Here is a 22,556-nt window from a genome sequence, read left to right on the forward strand (position 1 = left end):
ATCACCATCATCATTGATATCAATGACTTCTAACATGAAATACGTGTCCAGAACGAACTAAGTATACGTTTAAATTTACCTCAAATATTTTTGTTTCGGTGGTAAATTTTTCTGCGTGATATGAGAATAAACTGCCAGTTCTACTAAGATCGGTCAAAAATTCTTGGTAAACAAAAAATTCAGTTAATCGCAACTGTCCCGTGGACAGCCTTATCGACCGTTTGATTTTTGAGAAGGTGTTTGTCAAAACACAAGCAGACCCAATCTTGACACCCGATCCAGGATGGAACTGAATAATAAATGGAATTCGCTATTAGAAAAGTGTTTCGATCTCGGTTTCGATATTCAGTTTTTCTTTTTACCAAAAACAAACGATCGGCCCATCGCGTCAATATCAAAACAAACAAAATGGTAACCACAGATCTGCTACCACCCTGCAGGAGCGAAGAGCTTTCCCGTGTACGTGACTTTTGCCAAAAGCTCCCCCACCAGTGCGCAAGAACGTTCGAATGTTTTTGACAACTTTCAGCTTTTCTCACAGCCAGTCCAGTATCGTCTGATAACTTTGGTCGCTTCTAGAAAATCCCTTTGTGCGTTGCGAATTTTCGGCTCAATTTCCACCCAAATCCAACCCGTAAAAGTGCGAAACTGTGTCCAAATTGTGACATATTGTACGGTTAAAGTGTAGTCGGTAACGTTTGATAGGTATAAACCAGAAAAAGTGCAAAAACCATCCGGAAAGGAAACCCATCAGAAAAGTGCAAAAGGCTCGGCTCTCGATCTTCGCAGCAGGATCCTTGATAGAAGAAAAAAGACAGTGATTACAACAGCGCGCCGTCGTCGTAGCAGAAAAAGGTTCTGCTGAAAGGAATTTTCTCGTACCCAGTGTTCCATAAATCCGGTCAAAATTTGCGTCGTAAAGATGGATCTGTTGAAGAAGATGATGGGCCTAGATGGTCACAAGGACGACGACGACGACAAGAGGTGAGTGCTGAGGCCAGTAGTTAGTGGTGGTCCGAGGTGGTTTTCCCTGTGGTTTTTTTTTTGTCCCAACAGGACAGTGTTGGTGAGCGCATTTTTCACCAGACACCCTCCCATATTATAAGAAAAGCAAAAATATGTTATGTCCTCCGTCAAAACAAAGCTCAAGGCTGAAATTGTTTTCATTATACAATATCGAGCGAACATGTTGCTATTGCCGCGAACTTTTCTCCTAAAGGAAATTTTTGAAAATATGTAACATCAAAACAAATAGGTGATCAATGATTTTTTATTTATCCTGTTATTTGGTCTTAGAAAAAAAGTTAGGTACTCTTCTTTGCAGTGTGAGGCTAATTAATATTAAAACCGGCTATCGATTTTTTCCCCTACAACAACTTTTGGAAACTTTTGTTAATATGTTATTGATTTATTTTAAATCTGGATCTCAATAAATGAAAATTCGTTAATGCTGAAAAACATGCGAGAATATAGTGCACTCCTAATTTTGGTAACACGACGCCATTAGTTATTTCTTTTTCCAGTTTCGAACCAATGCTTTCTTGATAATTTTCAGTTCATAACCAATCATGTCAGATTCACGTAGAGCGTTCTAGTAAAGTCTCAAACAAAATGGTAGTGTTTGATGGGTTTTATAGGAAGTAAAGAAACTAAAAAGCTCTTGATACGGTTCGAAAGTTTTCCTCCGAAGTCTCATAAAATCAGCGAGTCACTTTTTAGTGACTTGGTCACTTTTTCAAGCCAGTCACTAAAAAGCCTCCTTTTTTAAGGTCAAGTCACTAAAGTCACTTTTTCTTGTAATCAGTCACTATTTTCAACTTTTTTTTAGCAAGAAATTTATTTCAAGATTGATCATTCTTTGCTTTGTGACGTTTAATCGTTTTTCTCTATCTACAGGGTGTCTAATCATTTTTCTAAATAAAATTTCCTGAGTTTTCCCGGTTTTTTGCTTTTTAAAATGCGTTCAAAATATGCTTTTTTCTGGAAGATCAAAAACAACAGTAATTAACCCAAACGTTTTTGAAACATGGTAATCCGTTTTAAAGAAACAACTTTATAATCAAATCCATTGAATGTTGAAGTTTAGTACTTACTTAATTCCTCTCTTTAATAAAGTTAAAAAACGTACTTAATTTGAGTTAGTTCAAGATGAAGTTTCGTATTCCATGTACAAGTTCAAGATATTGAAAATTGTCAAAGTAGCTGAATTAACGAAAACATTAAATGATTTATTTCAAGTTCGTTATTAACTTAATGAAAGATTAGAGATTTTCATTGTAGTCCTATTAACTTCACAACAATTGTAGTAACTTTGAAGAAGTTCTGAGGAATGAACGGAAATGCTGAGAATTTCAGTGAAGCTCCATAAACAAACTCCGGGCTCCTCAGATCGGTTCTTTTAACATTCGAAAATTTTCAGGAGCTTTTATGAAGTTCCTAGAATTTCAGAGCACATCACAGGTGTTAAGCGAACTTGAGAAATATAGAAACCTTGAGGGAACGGCGCCGGTGGTGTAGTGGTAAGCGTGATTACCTCTCACCCCAGCAGGCCTGGGTTCAATCCCAGTCGGCGCCGCCGGGATGTTCTGAGGTATAACATCTCTGATCACGCCTTCCTTCGGATGGGAAGTAAAGCCGTTGGTCCCCGGTTCATGAGTTGATGGGTCGATAGGTAGGGTCCAGGTGTGGGAGCTGCCTTCCTGGCACGTCGGTAGCATTGGTGCTCAGCACGGAAAACAAGATCGACGGAAAAAACAAACCAAACGAAAAAAAAAAGAAACCTTGAGGGGTATTGTGCAAATTTTAAGAAGTTCCAAGTACCTAAGAAAAGCGAGATCTAAAAATATTTGTTAGTTGCCATGACTTAAGTTCATACTTTTTGGAGCAGTTCAAATATCTATAATCGTAAATTTAGAAAAATTAAAACCCATAAGATGTTCCTAGAATTTCAGGGAAGTACAGGGACCATCAAAGAATTTATGAAAACCTCAGAAATATTTCAAGAACTTCACAGAAGTCCAAAGAATTTCAGTGAAATTAATCTTCTTTAGGGAAGCTTCAAGAACATCAAAACAGATCAGAGAATCAAAGGGCAGTTCAAATAATTTCAAGGAAATTTTAGAAACCTTAAAAAAGTTCCGGCAACTTCAGGAAAGCTCCGATAGAATTTCTGGAACGTGATAAAAATTATATGAACATCCGGAAAACGTGAGTGTCATATCATGGAGATTTCAAGAACTTTAAAAAATCCGAAAATTTAGCTAAGTTGATTAGAGAATATCAACGAAGTTCCATTAATTAATTAAAATGCGAGAACTTTTAGCAAGCTGCGATAAATATCTTCAAGAAATTCCAGCGAACTTAGAATTTAGATAGTTTCATGATATTCAGCGAAGTTCCGAGCAGTGGCGTCGCCGAGGGAGACGAAAGTCCCAGATTTATTCAAATTTTATCCAAAAATAACTTTTAGTTTGATGAATTGATTTGAATCCATGCAAATTTATTTTATCCGAAATAATCGGGTTCAAATCTTTAAAATCAATAATATCGGCTTTTTATCGATCACATCTCTAATATATCGGGTCACATCTCTATCTATCACACATGACAGATTATTTATCATTACAACCTACACGCTAACTTGAAAGTACTCATTAATGAGTAAAAAAAGACCCATTTTGAAGAAAAGTGGCTTAACTCATTAATGATTAAACAATTTTACCCATTAATGAGTATCTGTTACCCATTAATGATTAACAATTACTCATTAATGGGTAACAGATACTCATTAATGGGTAAAAAATTTACTCATTTAATGAGTTAAGCCACTTTTCTTCAAAATGGGTCTTTTTCAACCATTAATGGGTACTTTCAAGTTAGCGTGTAAGAGAAGAGGAAACAATTGGCGTTGACGGCGACTCTGTAGCTCTTTACTCTTATGAGAAAATCCATAAGCAAACGTCAGACTGTGCGTGAAACATGGCGGACTTTGTACTACCCTTTCACTCCACCGAAAATTCCCATAAGAAACTGTCTAAATTTGCTGGAAGAGCAAAGTTTTCGATGGTGCCGTCAACGCCAATACGGTGGCGAAAACAAACCACTTTTCTGTCAAACGCGAACCAGCTCGTTATTGGCTGATTTGTAGTGCGTAAGATAGAGATAGAGATAGATAGAGATAAATGAGTAAGAAGCCAGTTGTCTCCTCTTTCTCTTAGATTACAAATAACAACTCTCTGCTGCTGTTTCATAAGGGCCAATGTCGCAAACGTAAACAATGACTTCTTCCGCGAATTTCTCAAAGATGAAAACTCGCTCAAGTAAAATATCACAATGATTGTGTAGATGAAGAGCCGATAGAGTTAGTGGATTGCATGGTTAGATTTTGAATTAGGGAATTTTAACAGAGAAGCCATTGTTTACGTTTACAATATTGGCCCTTATGGACGCTCAGTGTCGAGATGTTGAGGTGGATTTCGTCAGAGTTCGATGAGGAATGTGGGTGCTTCGAGTTCACGAATCGCAACCTGGATAACGGGTTCTGTCCAAATAGGCGAAACCGACGTCTGACCGAGCAGCACCAGGTTTGCTTGGATACTTGCATGGCTAATAAACATGAGGAGGGAGGCTGAGATGGTTGTAAGACCCTCGGTAAGACCAAACGAGTTTTGGTTGACGGCTGGATCTCGGGAGTACTAGGTGAGGGGTTGTCTCGACTTTGAGAGAGATGTTGTTGTTTGGGAGCGGTATAGGCGGAGTGCCGGAGTTAAGCTTCTTCTGCTGCTGCTGATAGGTTGCGAACCGGGGAGTGGTTAGGGGATTTGCGAGGCGTTGTCACTGATATTTAGGTAGATTAGCGCGATCGGAATCTATGGGTCAGAGAATGGGACGGTAGTCATGGAGCAGAGACAGAGGACGGAGGGGATGAGTATTAAGCCGGGTACTCTTTGAAGTGCAGATTGGCTAACTTGACCTTGGGGTGGATGCTAGTCCTGTCCTCGATGAGTTCTTTCAGATGTTGGAATTCAATTTAGATAAGCGCATCTGCTGGATCTTTTTCTGGTCATATTTCCAGTATCAAATCGTCTGCCACTGCTTGGGGTCCAAGATTGCATCAACTAAACGGAACTGTTTTGCTGAACGGAAGATTGGCAGGTAAGGATGGTTTTTGTTGTTACTTCGGGGAAGAGTTTAGTGGCCTAGAAGAATGTGCCGCTTGATATGCGATTTTTTTTTTCGAGATTTACCGAATGCGAAAACCGCGCGATCATGAAAGTGACAGTAAACATAAACACACTAAAACATATTACAGTAAACAGATAGATAACTCATCCATGATTATCGAAGAATAGTGAATGAAATCGGAAGATATCGGCAGGCGCGTGTTATTACTCATTATTAATCAAGTTTATCCAAAAAATCTGAATTATTTTGCAAATTTTAGTTAAATCTGTTAAATGAAATGTAGAATGGTATAATTTCGTCCCCCTAGGGCTTCGCCCTAACCTCAATCTACCTGTTCAACAACTCCCAAAACGTAAACAAACAAAACAATATTTGTTCCAATGGATACAAATCAGTGAAACTAGAAGACCCCATGCCTTTTGAAACTGAATTGAATGTAAACATGACCCTAAATCTCGCCCTAAATAACGTTTTCAAAGTTGTTGAACAGGTAAAAAGTGAGGTTACGCGACGCCACTGGTTCCGAGTACTTCGAGGACGATCAGATAGCTTCAGAATAATCCCATTAACCTAAGCAAATTTGCAGCGACTTACAAGGAATTCCGTGGAGTTATGGGGTATTCCAAGAACTCTATGATTGATCCAAAATTGTCAGAGTTTTGAATATATATGTATTAGAAAATTTTACGGATTATTAGACAAATTAAGAGAACTTCAGGTAAGCGTAGATAAGTTCAGGGAAAATAAGTGAGCGTTTATAATGGTTAGAATAGTTAAGTGAATTGTCGAAACTTCAAGGCAAATCAATTAATTTCAGTAAAGTTGCGGGTTCTTAAAATATACTGATCAATCCATGGCTGTCTAGAGAACTTTAAAGAAATTCAATAATCGTTTAGGTAGTTTTACAGGGTGTCTACTCAATCCAAGGAATCAAATTCCCTGAGTTTTCCAGGTTTTTCCAGGTCAGATGAAAAAATTCCAGGTGCATACAAATTATACACATTATTATTGTATCTATTTATCCATCTGGAATCCCTTTTATGTACTTATTGATTTATGTTATTTTCGATTGTTCAAACTTGGGCGTTGGTACTTATAAGTCGGCACAGCAAAAAAGTTATTGAATATTACAGCAGAATAGATAAACATAGGTTGTTTAATATTAATTTGTACAATTTATGTTTAGTAAATGCACCAATAGTAAATACTTCCATCATGAATTACCGGAAAATTGCTCTAGTTTCGGCAGACGTATTTGCTTTTATTATTTTAAATAAAATGAGAAAGAGAAGGTGAACTTTGTGGAGTAGAACATGGTTGCTCAGGAGAAACACAGGCAGGGATCTGGCTCATATTGTCCTTCAAGAGCTGTGATATGAAGATGAACATGGATTTCAAAACCTCGCCAGGATGTTGAAACCAACTTTAGACAAGCTAGTGGGAAAAGTTCTCACTAGATCTACATGATTCCTTGAGTTCTGAAAATGTCTGTTAACAACTCAATTCTGCAAGATTTTCAAACCTTCTGACGTCCCTGAAGTTTGTGTTTCTGTTCTCGGGTAAAATTTCTTTAAAGGTCAACAATCTTTCCTGACGATCTGCAAAGTTCTCGGTAGTTCTACAGATTTCTTTGAAGTTCTGTGTGTTCTTCAGAAGTTCTGCAAATTTTCCTAAAAATCTACTAAGTTCCTGAATCTCTGAAGAAGATTATCTGAAAAGACTATCTCAGATGTTCACAAAATTTCTAATAATCTTCAAAATTCTCGAAAGTTCTGCAATTTTCTCTGCAGATTTTCATGATTCGATAAATATCTGCAAATATCTCTGAACATCTATACAATTTTCTAAAGAATGAAAAGATTATCTAGAAATTTTTTAGCTTTCCTGAAGTTTTAGGGGTATTCTGAAGTTTTTCTAATTTTTCTGAAGCTGTGCAAATATCTCTAAAGATCAGCGAATTTACCTGAAGTTCGGTAAATGTTTTTCAAAATCCAAGAAACACAGTAAAATTCAGAAAATTTATTTAAACATCTGCTAATTTTTGAGTAGATTTACGATCTACCCTCTGAACTTTTCTGAAGTTCCTAAAATTTATTTCAAATTCTGTAGAGTTTTTTGAAGTACTGTATTTCTGCTCTAAAGATCTACGAACTGTCCTGAAGTTCAATAAATTTCACAGTAGATCTCCGAACTTTTCTAAAGTTCTTTAAATTTCTTTGTGGATTCTTGATCTAAAGATCGGCGAACTTTCCCTAAGATCTGTGAGTTTTGCTGAAGTTTTGCAATTTTTTCTAAAAACGTACGAACTTTCTGACGTTCTACAGACTTCTCTTAAGGTCTACGGACTTCTCTGAAGTTCTTTAGATCTATCTATTTCCGACTTCCATGGAGTTCTGCAAAATATTGTACTTTAGTACTTAGCTGCGATTTGTTTTTGGAATTGAGGTGCTTTTCATTTTTATTTGCATTTAACGAATTTTTCTGAAGATCTCACATTTGTGTGAAACTGTGAAACTTTCTGTCAAATTCCTGCAAATATCTTTAAAGTTCTGTAAAGTTATTTTAAGCTCCGTAGCTCTATTCCCAAGATCTACAAAAAAAAAAACTTGAGGCTCAATAAATAGATCTGCAAACTTCTCTGATGTTTTGTAAATTCCTCTCGGGTTACCCTGAAGATTTGAAACTTTCATTGAAGATTACCTAAAGTTGTCAAAACTTATCTGAAAATATTTGAGCTTCCTTGAAGTTTTAAATGCCTCTCTAAAGATCTACAAATTTTCCTGAAATCATGTAAATATTTTTTTTTAATCGCTGAACTTCCCTGCAGTTCTGCAATTTTTACTGAAGATCCATTAAAATTTCTGAGATTCTTCTGATTTTTTCCGAAGTCCTGTAATTTTTTTCAAAGTTCTGTAGCTTTGTTCTGAAGATCTACGAACTTTTCTGATGTTGACTAATGTTTCGAGGATCTCCAAACTTCTGTGAAATACTTTATATTTCACTGTAGATTCTTTAACTTGTCTGAAGTTATGCGAATTTCACTGAAGATTTGCAAAATTTCGCTTATAGTTTTACAAATTGATTTGAAATTATTTTTGCTTGCTTGAAGTTTTGAAAATTTCTTTGAACATTTATCTGAAGATCTACGACCTCTCTTGTGATTTTGTTTTTATGAATTTCTGTTAATTACTTTTAATTTGTTTGTAGTTCTGTTCTCAAGATCTACGAGCTACCCTGAAGCTCAACAAATTTCTCAGTAGATCTCCGACCCTCTCTGAAGCTCAAAAAAATTATATGTAGGCTCTCAGACCTGCTGTCTGGCATGCTTATTCTTATACAATACATGCTTCGTATGCTTCCTTTTGTCGGTTGCCAGTCTCTCTTTTTCGGTCGTTTCCTTTTTACGACGATTTTGATCCTCCACATACAAATCAGCGAAGAGCGAGCGTGACAAGACTCTCTGAATGAACTTGTCTCGTTCGCACACGTTGTCTTAGCTGTCAGATGCTTGTCAAGATCAGTGTACTTAAGAAACGTTTCGAGAAACTGAGCGAAAAACTTCTTTTGAATTACGAATGAAGTGATAATTGGAAAATTCCCTGAGTGGAACCAAAATTCCCTGAATATTCCAGGTTTTTTCAGAAAAAAATAAAATTCCCTGTAAATTCCCGGTTTTCCAGATTTTTCCAGGTAGTAGACACCCTGTTTTAATAATAAACACCAGGAAAGTCTAGGCTATTGAAGAAGATTTAAATTAGTGTTGATAATTTAATGGAAGTTTCATGAACTTCAGAAAAATCATGAGAACTTCAGTGAAAATAACTATATTAATTATTTCGCTCTAATTCCATAAACATTGTGGGAGCACAAAAGTTCCAGAAATTTTGAAAAACTTCGAAAACTTCACAGAAGAACAGTGGTCTTCAGGAGCATTTTTAGAACTTCATAGAAATCTATGGAGCCCAAGGGGAGATCCGTGCACTTCAAAGAATAGAGAACCTCAGAGCAGTTCCGTTAGCATTAGAAAAGTCACATAAAGTTTAAAGAAGTTTAGGTTCTCTTCAGCGAATTGTTAAACCTTTAGAAGAGATTCATGGTCGTTAGAAAAATTAAGGAAACTGTAGCACGTCCTATAAAGTTCAGGGAAGTTTTAGAATTTGATGGGTAGTATTGAGAGCATCAGGCTAGTTTCTCAAACTACAAAAGAACTTCAAAGCAGTTCCATTAACTTCAGGACAAATTGGGAAGTTCTGAAGACTTCAGAATAGTCCATTCCATATTCAATGGAAATTTCGATGAACCTATCCTCCGAATTCAATTTTCTTTTAATTTTCCTCGGAATTACCTTGAAATTGTCCACAATAAGACACCCTTTGGAAAGATTATCATAATATTAATTGAATTCATTTCAGATTACCTTTTGAATCTCATTCCTTCCCTTGGAATTCTACACACATTGAAAGTCTCCTAAGAATTCAATGGCATTTCTTCTCACAAATTCCTTAGATTTCTTCTCATGGTTTGGCAAACTCACCTGAATTTATTTTTCGAATTCCTTGCAAGATGTCCTGGAGTTATTCTCAGATTTAATTGTAATCCTCCTTTTAGTATTTACGAAAAAAAAATGAAATGACTTATGCTCCGATTTTTTTTTCCTCACAAACTTTATGAAATTATGCTCAGAATGCCCTTGGAATTTTCCTTCGAAGTTCACAGGAGTTGTGCTCTTCAGAAATTCCTAAGAGTTTTCATTAAAATTTACTTTCAATTCAATTCAGGGTCACTTTTTAGTCACTATTTAGTCACTTATTTCTTCAACATGGTCACTAAAATCACTCTTTTTGACAGCACTGATTGCTACCAGCCCTGATATCGTAAGCGAACCATTTCGTTGAATTATACTTTCAGCTTGAAAAATACTTTACCCACAAATATTATCGCAAATTTGCATTTGGTCGTGTTTTTTTTGCATCCTTGTTTTCCGTGCTGCTCACCAATGCTACCGACGCCAGGGAGGCAGCTCCCTCGCCTGGACCCTACCAATCGACCCATCAACTCAGGAACCGGGGACCAACGGCTTTACTTCTTTTCCGAATGAAGGCGTGATCAGAGATTTTATGCATCAGAACATCTCGGTGGCGCCGACTGGGATTGAACCCAGGCCTGCTGGGGTATTTGGTCATGTTGCAAAAAATATCGTTGAATTCTTTAGTTTTTATTGAATATTATAAACCGGCAATTTATTGAGATTTGAACCGAGAAAAACCGGGAATTTCACATTTGCATTTTACTCAGCAGGGGGCTGGAGAAATTTTCAAGAGAATTCTGAGGATAGCTAATGATAATTTTGAGGAGTTTTCACGGGCAAATTTATGGAGAATTTCAAGTAATATCCGAAACATAATTCCATGATAATTTTTAGAGAGTTCATACTTAAGGACTCAGGCTTGGTTCTCTCCTCGGTGTGAGTAAAGAGAAAAGTGTATCTGCTACGTGCACCGCATCCAACAAAATGGTGCGCGCACCGTAGATCGGCTTACTCTACACCAGACGTTCAAGCGCACCGATTGTACGTGAGTGCGAGAGTGCAATTCATCGCATACACTTCGGCAAATGAGAAATCCCGAAGTTTTACACTTGGCTATACACTCGGCTTTTTTACCAGAGCAAGAGCATGCTCGCTGAAACGATTGCGTTGCGCATTTTCCTTACCTCATAACAGCTGGCGCATTCCCTGTGCTTTGTACACTGTCCAGTTGCCTAATGTTTTCAGATTTAAATCTGTATTTTCATCGCAAAAATCTTTTTAATCTCTATGTGACTGACCAAAAATCTGTATAATTTCTGTATTATGGTCTCAGTGCGAATTTACGTAAACCTCCATTGAGCAAATTCATTGTTTATAAGGAGTTTGTTCAATGTTTAGAATCATGGTAAATGACTAAAGTTTGCTTTCTAAAGAATTTGGTTATTTTAAAAATCTTGAAATCCTACAATCTTAATTTTTTAAAGTGTATCGCTTCTACTGTCTGAAAATACAAAACATTTAGAACCAGTTGTAAGAGACAAATCTGTTTCCGACTGAAAATTTCGTTAATGAAGTAACATACTTTAAACCGTATAGTTAAAGTAAATATTATCAATAATATTACCATTTGCTCTAACAAATTTAATTAAAATTAATTAATTAATTAAATTAGTTCGATGCTCGGTCATTATTTGACCAAGGCTGTTAAAAGCGCGTTCGATAGACACTTGCGTGCGAGGCATCTGCAACACTGTCTCTGCAAGCATAGCCATTTCAGGATCGATTTTTCTTCGTCCAGGGGCAATGATGGTTCTAACCACAGCTTACGGATTAGGATTGGACCATCTTGGATCGATCTTTGAAAGATCGATCTTTTTCTACTCGGTTTCCGATTTTTCGGATCGATTCTTTGTCCACGAAAAGATCGAAAAAATCGATGTCTTTTTTCGATCTTTTCGATCTTCGGAAAACAATAGGTGTTAAATTTTGTTAATGTATTTACATTGAAAAAACGATTTACTCTCACCCCCAGTGCTGTAAATTCTCAAAATCAATTGAACATTTTTGATGAAAATGAGAAAAGCAGCTATCCACTATCAAAGGGGACCTCCTCCGAATGGGTGATATCAGTTGCTTAGTCATTTGACGAAGGCATGGATCATTCTCATTTGAGAAACACTATATATCATTCAATTGAGTGTAACCTACACATAAACGGAGCTCTGGTCGACATTCCGGCGAAAAAGCTAAGCCAACCTGACTTCTACCAAACTCCAACCCGATGTTGCCCTGGCATTGACCCGACATAAACCCAAAATTGACCCGACAACGACATGACATTGGGTCTACATCGACCTTAAATTAGCCTTCCATTGATCCGACATCGGGTTGACTTGTCTGTTCGGGATCATTTTGCTGGATTTCTTCCATACTCCACTGTTGTATATCAATTGATAGTGAGTGACTCAATTGACAGTGACAATGAGCTTCGAATGAGAAAGGGGTTCTTCGAATTATGGTCATGTGTGAATTCGTTTACACAGAATTGATTGAATGGTTGTATTGGTTCATCTTCAATCGAATGATATGAAAATTTACAGCACTGCTCACCCCAGACTGCGAGGTAAATTTAAGGAACATACATAAGTCAACATCAGCATTGCGCCCTACAATGGCGTCACTATTTAGGTTTCCGATATTTATGAATACAGCTACCTCCCTCCTGTGCTCATTGCTCCTTACCGTCATGACAACATTTAATGAAATAAAAAAAAAATAATTGAAAGAATTTCTTGGGGTACCAACGTAAACAAGCGTAAACATTGTCGAAAAGTGAGGATAACAATAACAAACCAAGCGAAAGTTAGGATAGCAAACTAAGCACTTGGGATTATGCAAGTGTGCGAGTCATAAGCGTCAGAAAGGTCAATTGAAATAAAAACCATAAGATCGATCTATCAAAGATCGATTCTTTGGTACCGATTTAATCAGTGGATCGATTCTAGAGCCAAATATAAGATCGATCTTTCTCTGAAGATCGCCCAATCCTATTACGGATACGCTTTTCGATATGAACTGACTACGACAAATCTCGATGAACATTTCAAATTGTCCTATCTGCTTTGATCGATTCTCTTCATCGACTTTCTCTTTCGTCAATAACTCAGCTGCAAAACCTTTCCCTGTTGTATTTGACGTTTTGGACGCTAGATAAGAACCTCCTTTATCAAACTATGTGGTAGAATTAACGCGAAATCTGTTTGCATAGCAGTGGTTATGAAAAGAGAAAGTCGATTAAGAGAATCGATCAAAGCAGATAGGACCATTTGAAATGTTCATCGAGAAATGATTTCGTAAATCCAAGACCCCGAATCGTACTGCCAGGATCGTACACTGTTCTCCTCCGGGTCTCTCTCTCTCTCTTCGTTTTACGTTCATGCACGATAGGGAATGCTCCTGCTCTCCGTTAGAGCGTTCGTGCACGGCGAGCAACGAAAGTTTTCTCCGCGTGCATCGTGTTTTCTTCTCGGCGTGTGGGTCAACACATACACTTCCTTGGTACACGTGCGAGTAAAAGTCAAGCCTGCTTAAGGTATGCCAAACTAGCTAAGGAAGATAACAATTAAAGAAAGAAAATCCAGGACAACTAGAAAGATAAATTCAGAGTAAAATTAAACATGAATTCTGACTTAAATTACAAACTCATTTTGACAATAATCGAAGACAACATATCAAGAAGACTGGCAACTTTGCCTGAATCCAAGCGACAGGCACAGTAGTGCCAACCGGTGGAAACTAACGATTTAAAATTGGCTCACTACTTGACTAGCCGATTGGTCCCAAGCAAATCGATTAACGTATCCCATTCTAGGCGAAATTCTAGTGCTACGTTTGTTTTGATTCGCTATGCAAGTTTGACAGATAAAATGAGTGGTTCGTGGATTTTCCTATGTTTCGAGGGGTGCATAGGTTAGCTTGGGACCGAAGAGAGTAACAGAGCTGAGCCAAAAAGTTGAGCAAGTTTCATCGGGACCTACTGGTCTTAGAGTTACCTCTATGGCAGCGCTGCGCTCGAGTGAAGGTGGAAGCAACGTATAAATAACGTGTACCTGTCTCATACCATTCGTTTGAAAAATGGGACCGTTGCCAGTCTTCTTGATATGTTGCCTTCGCAATAAAACCAACAATCAAAACGAAATTAACGATTTTAAATTGGCTCACTACTTGACTAGCCTATTGGTCCCAAGCAAACGATTAACGCACCCCATTCTAGTCGAAATTCTACTACTACACAATGTTTGTTTTGATTCGCTATGAAAGTTTGACAGATAAAATGAGGGGTTAGTGGATTTTACTATGTTTCGAGGGGTGAATCGATTAGCTTGGGACCGAAGAGAGTACCAGAGCTGAGCCCAAAAGTTGAGCACGTTATTTCGGGACCTTCTTGTCTTAGAGTTACCTCTATGATAAAACTGTAGGTGAATTTCAAGGAAGTTATGAGCACAATTACAAAGGGAAAACATAATTCAAAGGGATTTCTGAAAATAATGCCGTGAAAATTGTGAGTATAATTCCAAAGGAATTCAGAGAAAAATTCCAAGGGAAATGAATTCCGAGAATAGTTCCAAAGTTGGGGATTATTGCAAGGAAATACTTGGGAGACTTTCAGTGGCGTCGCGTCCACATGTGCAACCTGTGCACCTAAAAGCGAGCTTTTTTGGGTGGCGGGTGGCAAGTTTGTGAATGTTCAAATGCCTGATGTAAGCCAAGCAAACCTTCTATCACCTCTTGAAACATACCACAAATTTTCCACAATACATGGCGGTTTGCACCACTAGTTGTAATTGAAACTTTCAGCAGTCACGCGTCAAACGGGAGAAACACGGAAACAGCAGTTTGGTACGCTTTGGACGTGTATCATACTTGCAGCCCGGTATGAATGTGTGAGTTTAATTTGAAGAATATTTGTGATGTGCATGCATGCCAAAGTGTGCATTTCTCTCTGTGCACTTGGATATCTGTTTGCAGGCAAAGAGATTAATGGAGAAAGAGAGCGCAAAAGCTCGCTCTCACTCTCTTGTCAGTTGTAAATCTCTCAATCAAATCTCTCCGATGCAGTGTTGCCAGGTCATTTTCAGACAAATCTGGACCAGGTAAAATATAAAATCTGGAAAAATCTGGAATGCCACAAAAATCCTCTTTTTAACATAATGCTATTGAAATCAAAGTTCTGTGCCAATCTCCCGTAAAAATAGGTCAGTATGATCATCTGGAATTTATTTAAAGTACAAGAATGGTTATAAATTACATGTTTAAATAAATTATATAAAGCAAATAACTTGTAAGCATTGCTAAAATCATCCAAAAGTTGAAAAGTATTGACACAGTGTGCCCAAAAAGTTCAAATATCCATTACACAGCATTTCAAAAATTGAGTTAAATACAGCAGAAAATATGGTTAGAATTGTTTTTTATTTTTTGATTGTTTTGAAGTAAAATTAACCGGGCTGAAATGGGAATCAAAGCCTAACATCGCGGAACTCACACACAGTTTACCTAAACTATGGGTAACTCCACTCTTCGCATGACCATTACGAATAATTTTATGCCAAAGAATAATTTTTTTCGCCTTTTTTTATTTTTAGTTCAATTTGAATCATCCTCGAATGCAATCATATTTCTTTTCTATATTCCCCTAAAATAATCTTGAAAATATCTAAACTTTTCCAGTAAAATTCTAAGAGTTTTAATCATTACCTCTTGTAATCTCTTATAAATCACTCTCCAATTTCACAACTCCCTCAAACTGGCAAGAATTGACTCAATTTTGTGTCCATTTTTCTCTATGAAATTCTTAAAATATTCTTAACAATTTCCTTGGTACACAATGACTGTCACATTCTTCTCAGACTTATCCGATAATTTCCTTCGAACTGCTTTGTAGGTAAGGTCAGAATTATTCTGAAATCCTTTTCAGTATTACCTAACTACTCAAGTACTTTGCCAAAATGGTTTTGAAAGTCTACCAGAAATTGCGCTTAAAATTTTATGAAAATTAATCTCCATAGAAACATTGGACAGAATTCCATTGAAATTATTCTCACGATTCATATCAGCATACCCCTTAAGTTTCATCATAAGAATTTTCTATGATTTCTCTTCCGGATTGTATTTCCTTTATTGACAAAATCTCCATGCAATTTTCAGCAGAGTTGACAAGACAATTGACACCGTCTTCAACCAGAGGTTGCACAGACTGAATATTTAACACTAGACAACGGACAACACACCACACCTATCAGACCAGTAAGGACATTTTCAGGTTGCCAAAATTTGAACCGGCTGGAGCGGGAATCGAACCCTCACTTCGTGGCACTCACAATATGCCTAAATGATGGGCAACCTACAAAACTGGATGTAATTCTACTCAGAATAAGCTTGAAATTCTCATTTGATTTCACAAAGAATTCGCCTTACAGTTAACTGTGAACTATTTTCAGAATAACCTTAAAATTTCAATAATGTCCAACGTTGTTTAAAAAATCTGGGAAAATCTGGAACATATTTAAAAAATCTGGAATTATACGTGGTCTGTCTGTCTATCTGGGAAGGTGACTAAAAATCTGGAAAATCCAGATAAATCTGGAATACTGGCAACGCTGCCGATGGTTGCGTCGGTTGAGTTTAGCTTCCCTGGTCCATTCTGATAGTATTGTTCTGATGAATAAAGAGTTGATTAATTCAAGTTAGCTACCAACGGGGACTTCATGAATTTTCTTTTGATTTTGACACTGTTTTGTATCAAAAAATGTTTTCGGAAGTGTTTGACGGATATTCTTCATTACGCTTCAGTCGAAAAATAACTCTTCGACTTCCTTGTGATAAAAACGAGAATTAGTTAAGTTTTTCATTCCTCCTACTTCGGTTAACGCGAAAAGGGCCATACAAGTTTTGTTTACACAACATGATAGGTCCTTCAAATGTTACGGTAGTGATTAATATAGTAATAGAGAATATGTCCTTCGAATTCATGGAGCATTGAAAAAAAAAAAAACTAATAGGTATGTGGTGGTAAACTATAACGAACAAAGTTTGGTGCACAGGTAAACAAATGAGGCACGCGACGCCTCTGGATACTTTCAAGATGTATTCGAAGGTTATTCCAATTTTTGTAGAGCATTCAATGAAAGCTCGAAGAGAATTTTGAAAAGCTATTCAAGGAGTTTTTGGGACCACTCTATGATAATCCTGAGCAGTAGTTCCAAGGATAATTCCATGACAATTTCGGAAAAATACTTTGCGAATGCTGAGAAGAATTCCGTGAGAATTTTCAAGAGAATTCTTCGGGAATTCTTTGAGTAATAACTAAAGGCAGTGCAATGAATTTAAGAATGAATCCAAATGAATGACTGAGAAATAGAAATTTAAATTGGCGTCTTGCAGCAAAACTATGACAGCTCATGCGAACTCTGTGTGTGGAAATAAGAACTAGTGAACAGAGGATGTTTCTTCGGTTCCCGCATTAGTTTCCACGGTCCGCAAAACGAAACTTGAATTTACGGTAAATTAAAATCCTTTCCCGAATAAAATAATGGCATCCACAGGTAAGAATTCAATATTGTCACAAGTGAAATACATTGTTGTGGCGATTAACTCAGGATTTTCCTTTCTTATAATGCCTTCAAAAAATGTTTGCTAGTCGAAGTGGGGTTATGTGATGTTTGTTTTGAATTTCAGCTGATGGCCGGGAGGAAATCAAAACCAGCGAATGCGACATACTGGACTATGTAGCTGATTCCGTCCGACTAATCCGCGAGGGTGGCTGCGTTTTCGATGCCGATGTGATTTGCATCGGTTATACTGAAAAAATGACAAAGTTACAAGCGCTCAAAACCTAACTCAAATCTCCGGGGCTTGAATATGGAACGGTAATAAGTATGGTCCTTCAAATGCTTTGGCGTATACTCCAGACGTCGAATCTGCCGACGTGGGCAGCGAACAAGTCGCTTGACACGAACGTTTGGAACGGCGTTGGTTCTTAAATATCGTGATGTTACTAGAACAAGAAAAAATACCTAGTTAATTACTAAGCTCTTGGTCAGTGTTCAGGATATTTACCGGTTAATACATCGCTTGGTTTAAAATGCCGCGGGCACACCCTCAAGCAAGCATTTGGCACGTCACTTATCAAGCGCAGTGCTTTCTTCCATCGTTGCTGCCGTTGGAAAAGCCGTCAGCATTTTCATTGACCGGTTCCGGCAAGTGGAAATACAGCATACTCCATCGGATTTTAAGAACGGATCTGCTTCAGGTAGATTCACCGATGGCACGGCATCGCGGCGTACCATTCTACGAGTATCTAAAACACAAACATTACTTCAATTTGTATTCATACTCATAGATGAAAAAACCTACTGATGATAAAATCCTTTTCGGTGAAGTGCAACTTGCAAATCTTCTCTTCTCCATTCCTTTCGAGATTGATGAAATCGTACCACTTCTTGAAAAATTTGTGAGTCCTTGTAGTAGTAAACATTCTGGTCTCATATTGTGTCCTGCAACCGGGAACAGCACACTGAGTAGGCTTCCCTCCTTCCTAAAAATATCACCCAATAAATTCAAGTTACACTGCATTCCTTTGACTAATTTACTTACCATCGCTTGGAAAAAACGTTTTTTAACCGTTTTCAGTTAGAAATTTACAACAATTTCCTCTATTTAAGTACCAAAAAGTGTTTTTCTTATGCTTGTTTACAAATTTGTTCGCAGTTTGACATAAATTTTGATTCGATCATCACAAGCACAGCAGCGCCGCCTAGATCTCGTTTGCTCGTGAAATCTTCCAATAGATAAACTTCATAGTACTGCAATGGAAATCATATACGTTTCTTGTTTTCACCCTAACAGAAAGAAAAAGCCGGTTGTCAAGGATGAGTTTCGGAAACCCATCTGGGTAGAGGAGTACGACAGCGACGATGACCTGTTCGACAACCAGAAAATCTTCGGTGTCCAAATCTTCACCAATCCTCTTGAGATTCAGAAACATTTCGAGCACCAAATCCAGGAGATGATGAAGAGCTTAGAGGAGTACGATGGTAAGTTCACCTCACATATATGGAAATCCTTTCGCATATTGTATTGCGTGTTTAGTAGTCAAAAGGTACAAAACGTGAGCTGATAATATATTCGTTACATCACATGTGAGTGTTGCTTTTGTTCCGTTCTCATCCGTACTCTCTTTTTCGCTTGCATTGCAGATACCGTGAAACATTTCGAGCGCGACTTGAAGCAGGACTTCCTCAAGCCCGGTTTCGAGGACGAAATCAAGAAAGAGCTCAAAACGGAAAAACGTCTCGACACGGATTTGGACGGAGAGTGCGTTTATTCATTTATAGTTTTTTTTAATGCGGAGATATTCATTCACACATATTTCTTCAGAATCTACCCGGACCAGTTGCACAGCCTGTTGCAACGTATCTCACCGGAACTGAAAGAGCTGCTACCGAGAAAGAAGCATTTGGAAGTCAGCTCTATCCAACAGCCAAAGCTAAAGTTGACCGATGAACAGAAGATTATGGACTGGATTCATGGTTACAAAGAATCGGAACCGTTGCCGCCGGCACCACGTGCGCGTCCTTCGCGTAAAATTCCCTCCCAACGCTATCACGATGGGATCTTCGAGGGAACGTTCCAGGGCCCGAGAATGTTTGGCCAAAGCATCATCTCACAAACAATCCGTAAACCCGATGGAGTAAGTCACTCTAGTCGGCTGCCTTAGCTTAATGTCGACTAAACTAATGCTGCCTTTTTTTTTACAGTCGTATGAAACGCGCAAAACGGTCCGTGATTCGGAAGGCCATACCCAAACGACCATAACCCGTTCGACCAAGGACGGCCAAAAGGAAACCATAACTACGTACGGCGACGAAGGGGGGTCTACGGCCAAACCGTTCTTCGAAAAGGCACTGCCCAAACAGGGTGGCGGTAGTGACGAATCCGTTGCCGGTACATTGCTGGATCAAGATCAGGGCTGCCGCAAGCACCTCTTCTCCAAGAATGGTTACGTTTTGCCGAAGAACCTCTGGTGACTTCAAGCGCAGACAAACCGTAATGAGCTAACTACAATACTAGTAGATCATCGGTTCAATTTCCATTTCTTTTACAATTCTTACTTCCCTACCATCGGGGTGGCAACCGTCAACGTTGCCAACCACCGGTCATTGTCGTCGTTTAGTGAGCCAAATATGTGTGTAGTAGAAGTAGAACAGGTCCACTCGGTTAGCGAGTGGAATCATCGTTTAACAAATATTCACCCTGATAATTATTGCTACTATCCAATGCAAGCCTATATTAATAACGGTCATGATGATTATGATGTATCAGAGCAACAGACAGCAACAGTCTTGCGCAGCAATATCGAATGTCCTGTCGATGTTTTAGTTTTACAATTGAGAAACTTACTTTTAGCGTTAGTAGTGATGATTAGTTTAAGTAGTATTGAAGTCTTAATTTCATTGTACAACATCAACAGCTACCAGCACCTCGCTGGGGAAGTGGTGGCTTCGCAGCGGATGCAGTCCACACCAGTTGAACGAACCAGTATTATGAGCAATGAGTGGCAACGGCGAGGACAGTTATGAAAACCGGTCCATCATCGTCGGTTCAACCGTTGTTATGCTGCTGCTGTCGCTGCTATGCAAGCCACTTCAGCCAGGAAACGTTTGTGTTTGTGATATTCTTTTACGTTAGACAGTTATCGATACGACTTATCGAATAAGTTTGCTATTCTTAGTGCTAATAATTTCAACAGCTGATTGTTGTGGTTGGACCCGGATGGGGGGTCGGTCGTTTACATGAAGCAAAAGACTAAATTTCGGAAGCAAAACCAGCAACCGCGGTAACACACACAGACATACCTTACTTACATTACGCGGAGGAAGGAGACTATCCATCATAGCAGCAAGGTAAGTCTGTGTGCGAGTTTTAGGTAGATGTTTTTTCCGGTGACTGAAAGAAGAGAGTAAATTATATATATTTTTTTATCATGTAAGAATTTTTATTGATTCGGTAGAACTTTTCGTGAACAGGAAGAAGAGATGACAAGGAAAGCAGTGTAGAAGGCTCTATACACATAAACAACCAAAAACAAAAAAATGACTACTAAAACAAACAAACATACATTATCTCTATAATTATAAATGGCTTTCCCTACAAACTTGAAGAACCGTCTTACAACAAATATATGAAGCATTAGAATGCTAATAATCAGCATTTCTCTCATTGTGGAAAAATAAATTATGTTTGTCATGCTGAAAACTTCGAAATTTCCATTTATTTATGTGGCGGCTCCAAATTGTCTTTTGTATCAGAGGTTTCCAAACGTTGGATAGCGGGATGGCCTTCGTCCCAAAAGCTTGTGGTTATTAATGGTTTTGTAGCCTATAACAGAAAAAAAATCATATTTCATGTGACGACGTGACTTTTGTCACGTCACTAGTGACAGAGAGTCACTCGACTCGCAGAATAGAACTCCTATTCTGTGCCGCGAGTGAGGTGAGTTGACTCTCGATTTGATTTGCACGGAGAGTCACTGCACATAAAGTGACTATTGTCACCTCCCTAGTGATAATAGGTCACTTCACTGTCGTGACCGGACCGACGTTTCCAGCCAGGCCTCACAAGCAGCGCAGGATAGGCCTATGCTGTGAGTCGTGTGACTCTCAATCACTAGTGAGGTGACAAAAGATACGTCGTGTGAGGTGACTCCCCATTTGATTGGCGTGGGGAGTCACCTTATACGACGTTACTTTTGTTACCCCACTAGTGACAGAGTCACACATCTCGTAGAATATCCCTGAACCATTTGCGCGGAGAGTTACCTCACTCGTGACAGCGAGTCACCTTACCTCACTCGCGGTGGAGAATAAGGGGGACTAAGATACTCATGTGAGGGCCTGTTCATTAACTATACGTAGACAGTTATGCGGATAGAAAATCAGCACCATTATAGCAAACTCCAGGTTATTCTAGGAATGAATATGATAAAAGTAAAGATTGGATTCCCTCAGTCTATTGATACTACCATAGAGGTAACTCTAAGACCACTGGGTCCCGAAGAAAATCATTATTATTTTTGGCTCACTCAGTACCAGAACAACGGTCCCAAGCAGTCCCAAGCTATTTCACTCACCCCTGCATGTTCTGCATGAATCCACACACCCCTGATGTTATCTGTCAAACTTTCATAGCGAATCAAAACAAACATAGTGTAGTAATAGAATTTCAACTAGAATAGGGTACGTTAATCGTTTGCTTGGGACCAATAGGCTACTAAAGTGGTGAGCCAATTTAAAATTGTTAGTTTCGTATTGATTGTTGATACTACTTCTAGACTGAGTAAAATTTTCGTCAATTTTTCGGCAGATTTCCGAGATTTTCCACAGGAAAACATGAGGCTAATTACAAAATAAAGTGACGTGAGGAGGTTGTTTGTGTTGGGTTGGTTTGGCAATTGCAGGCTGGACAGTCAATTTTCATTTTTAAATTCTCGGTTTAAGGGGTTACGCCTACCTGCAAGACCGAAAAAAAGCGAAAGTTTGAATTTTTTTCTCGAAAACGACGCAACATATTGAAAATCGGTTTTCTGCCGTTTATTGAACACACATTAAATGGTACATTTATCAGTCGATGCTGTAAAAACGAGGTCCTGGTGCCCCGCACGGCTGCTCCCCGTGGACGATGTTTTAAAAAACGCTTTTTGCGGTGCCAACTGCGGTCATCTAAAATAAAAAAAAACCATGCCAAATCGTTAAGCATGTGTTAAACTAGTCCTTGATCGTTCGGT

At 38.3% G+C, this 22,556-nt stretch overlaps 1 protein-coding gene across 1 annotated transcript; it reads left to right on the forward strand.

The window, feature by feature from the left end:
* The first annotated feature begins 535 nt into the window (after window positions 1–535).
* On the forward strand, window positions 536–21,007 carry LOC135701552 (uncharacterized). The gene is made up of 5 exons (XM_065222398.1): window positions 536–984; window positions 18,620–18,807; window positions 18,970–19,087; window positions 19,151–19,463; window positions 19,531–21,007. The coding sequence occupies exons 1-5, from the start codon at window positions 923–925 to the stop codon at window positions 19,798–19,800; spliced, it is 951 nt and encodes a 316-aa protein (XP_065078470.1). The 5' UTR covers window positions 536–922; the 3' UTR covers window positions 19,801–21,007.
* The last annotated feature ends 1,549 nt before the right edge of the window (window positions 21,008–22,556 follow it).

The sequence above is a fragment of the Ochlerotatus camptorhynchus genome, unplaced genomic scaffold (genome assembly GCF_037179485.1).
Source record: "Ochlerotatus camptorhynchus isolate MF236.1 unplaced genomic scaffold, CSIRO-AGI_Acam_v1.1 ptg000014l, whole genome shotgun sequence".
Lineage (NCBI taxonomy): Eukaryota > Metazoa > Arthropoda > Insecta > Diptera > Culicidae > Ochlerotatus > Ochlerotatus camptorhynchus.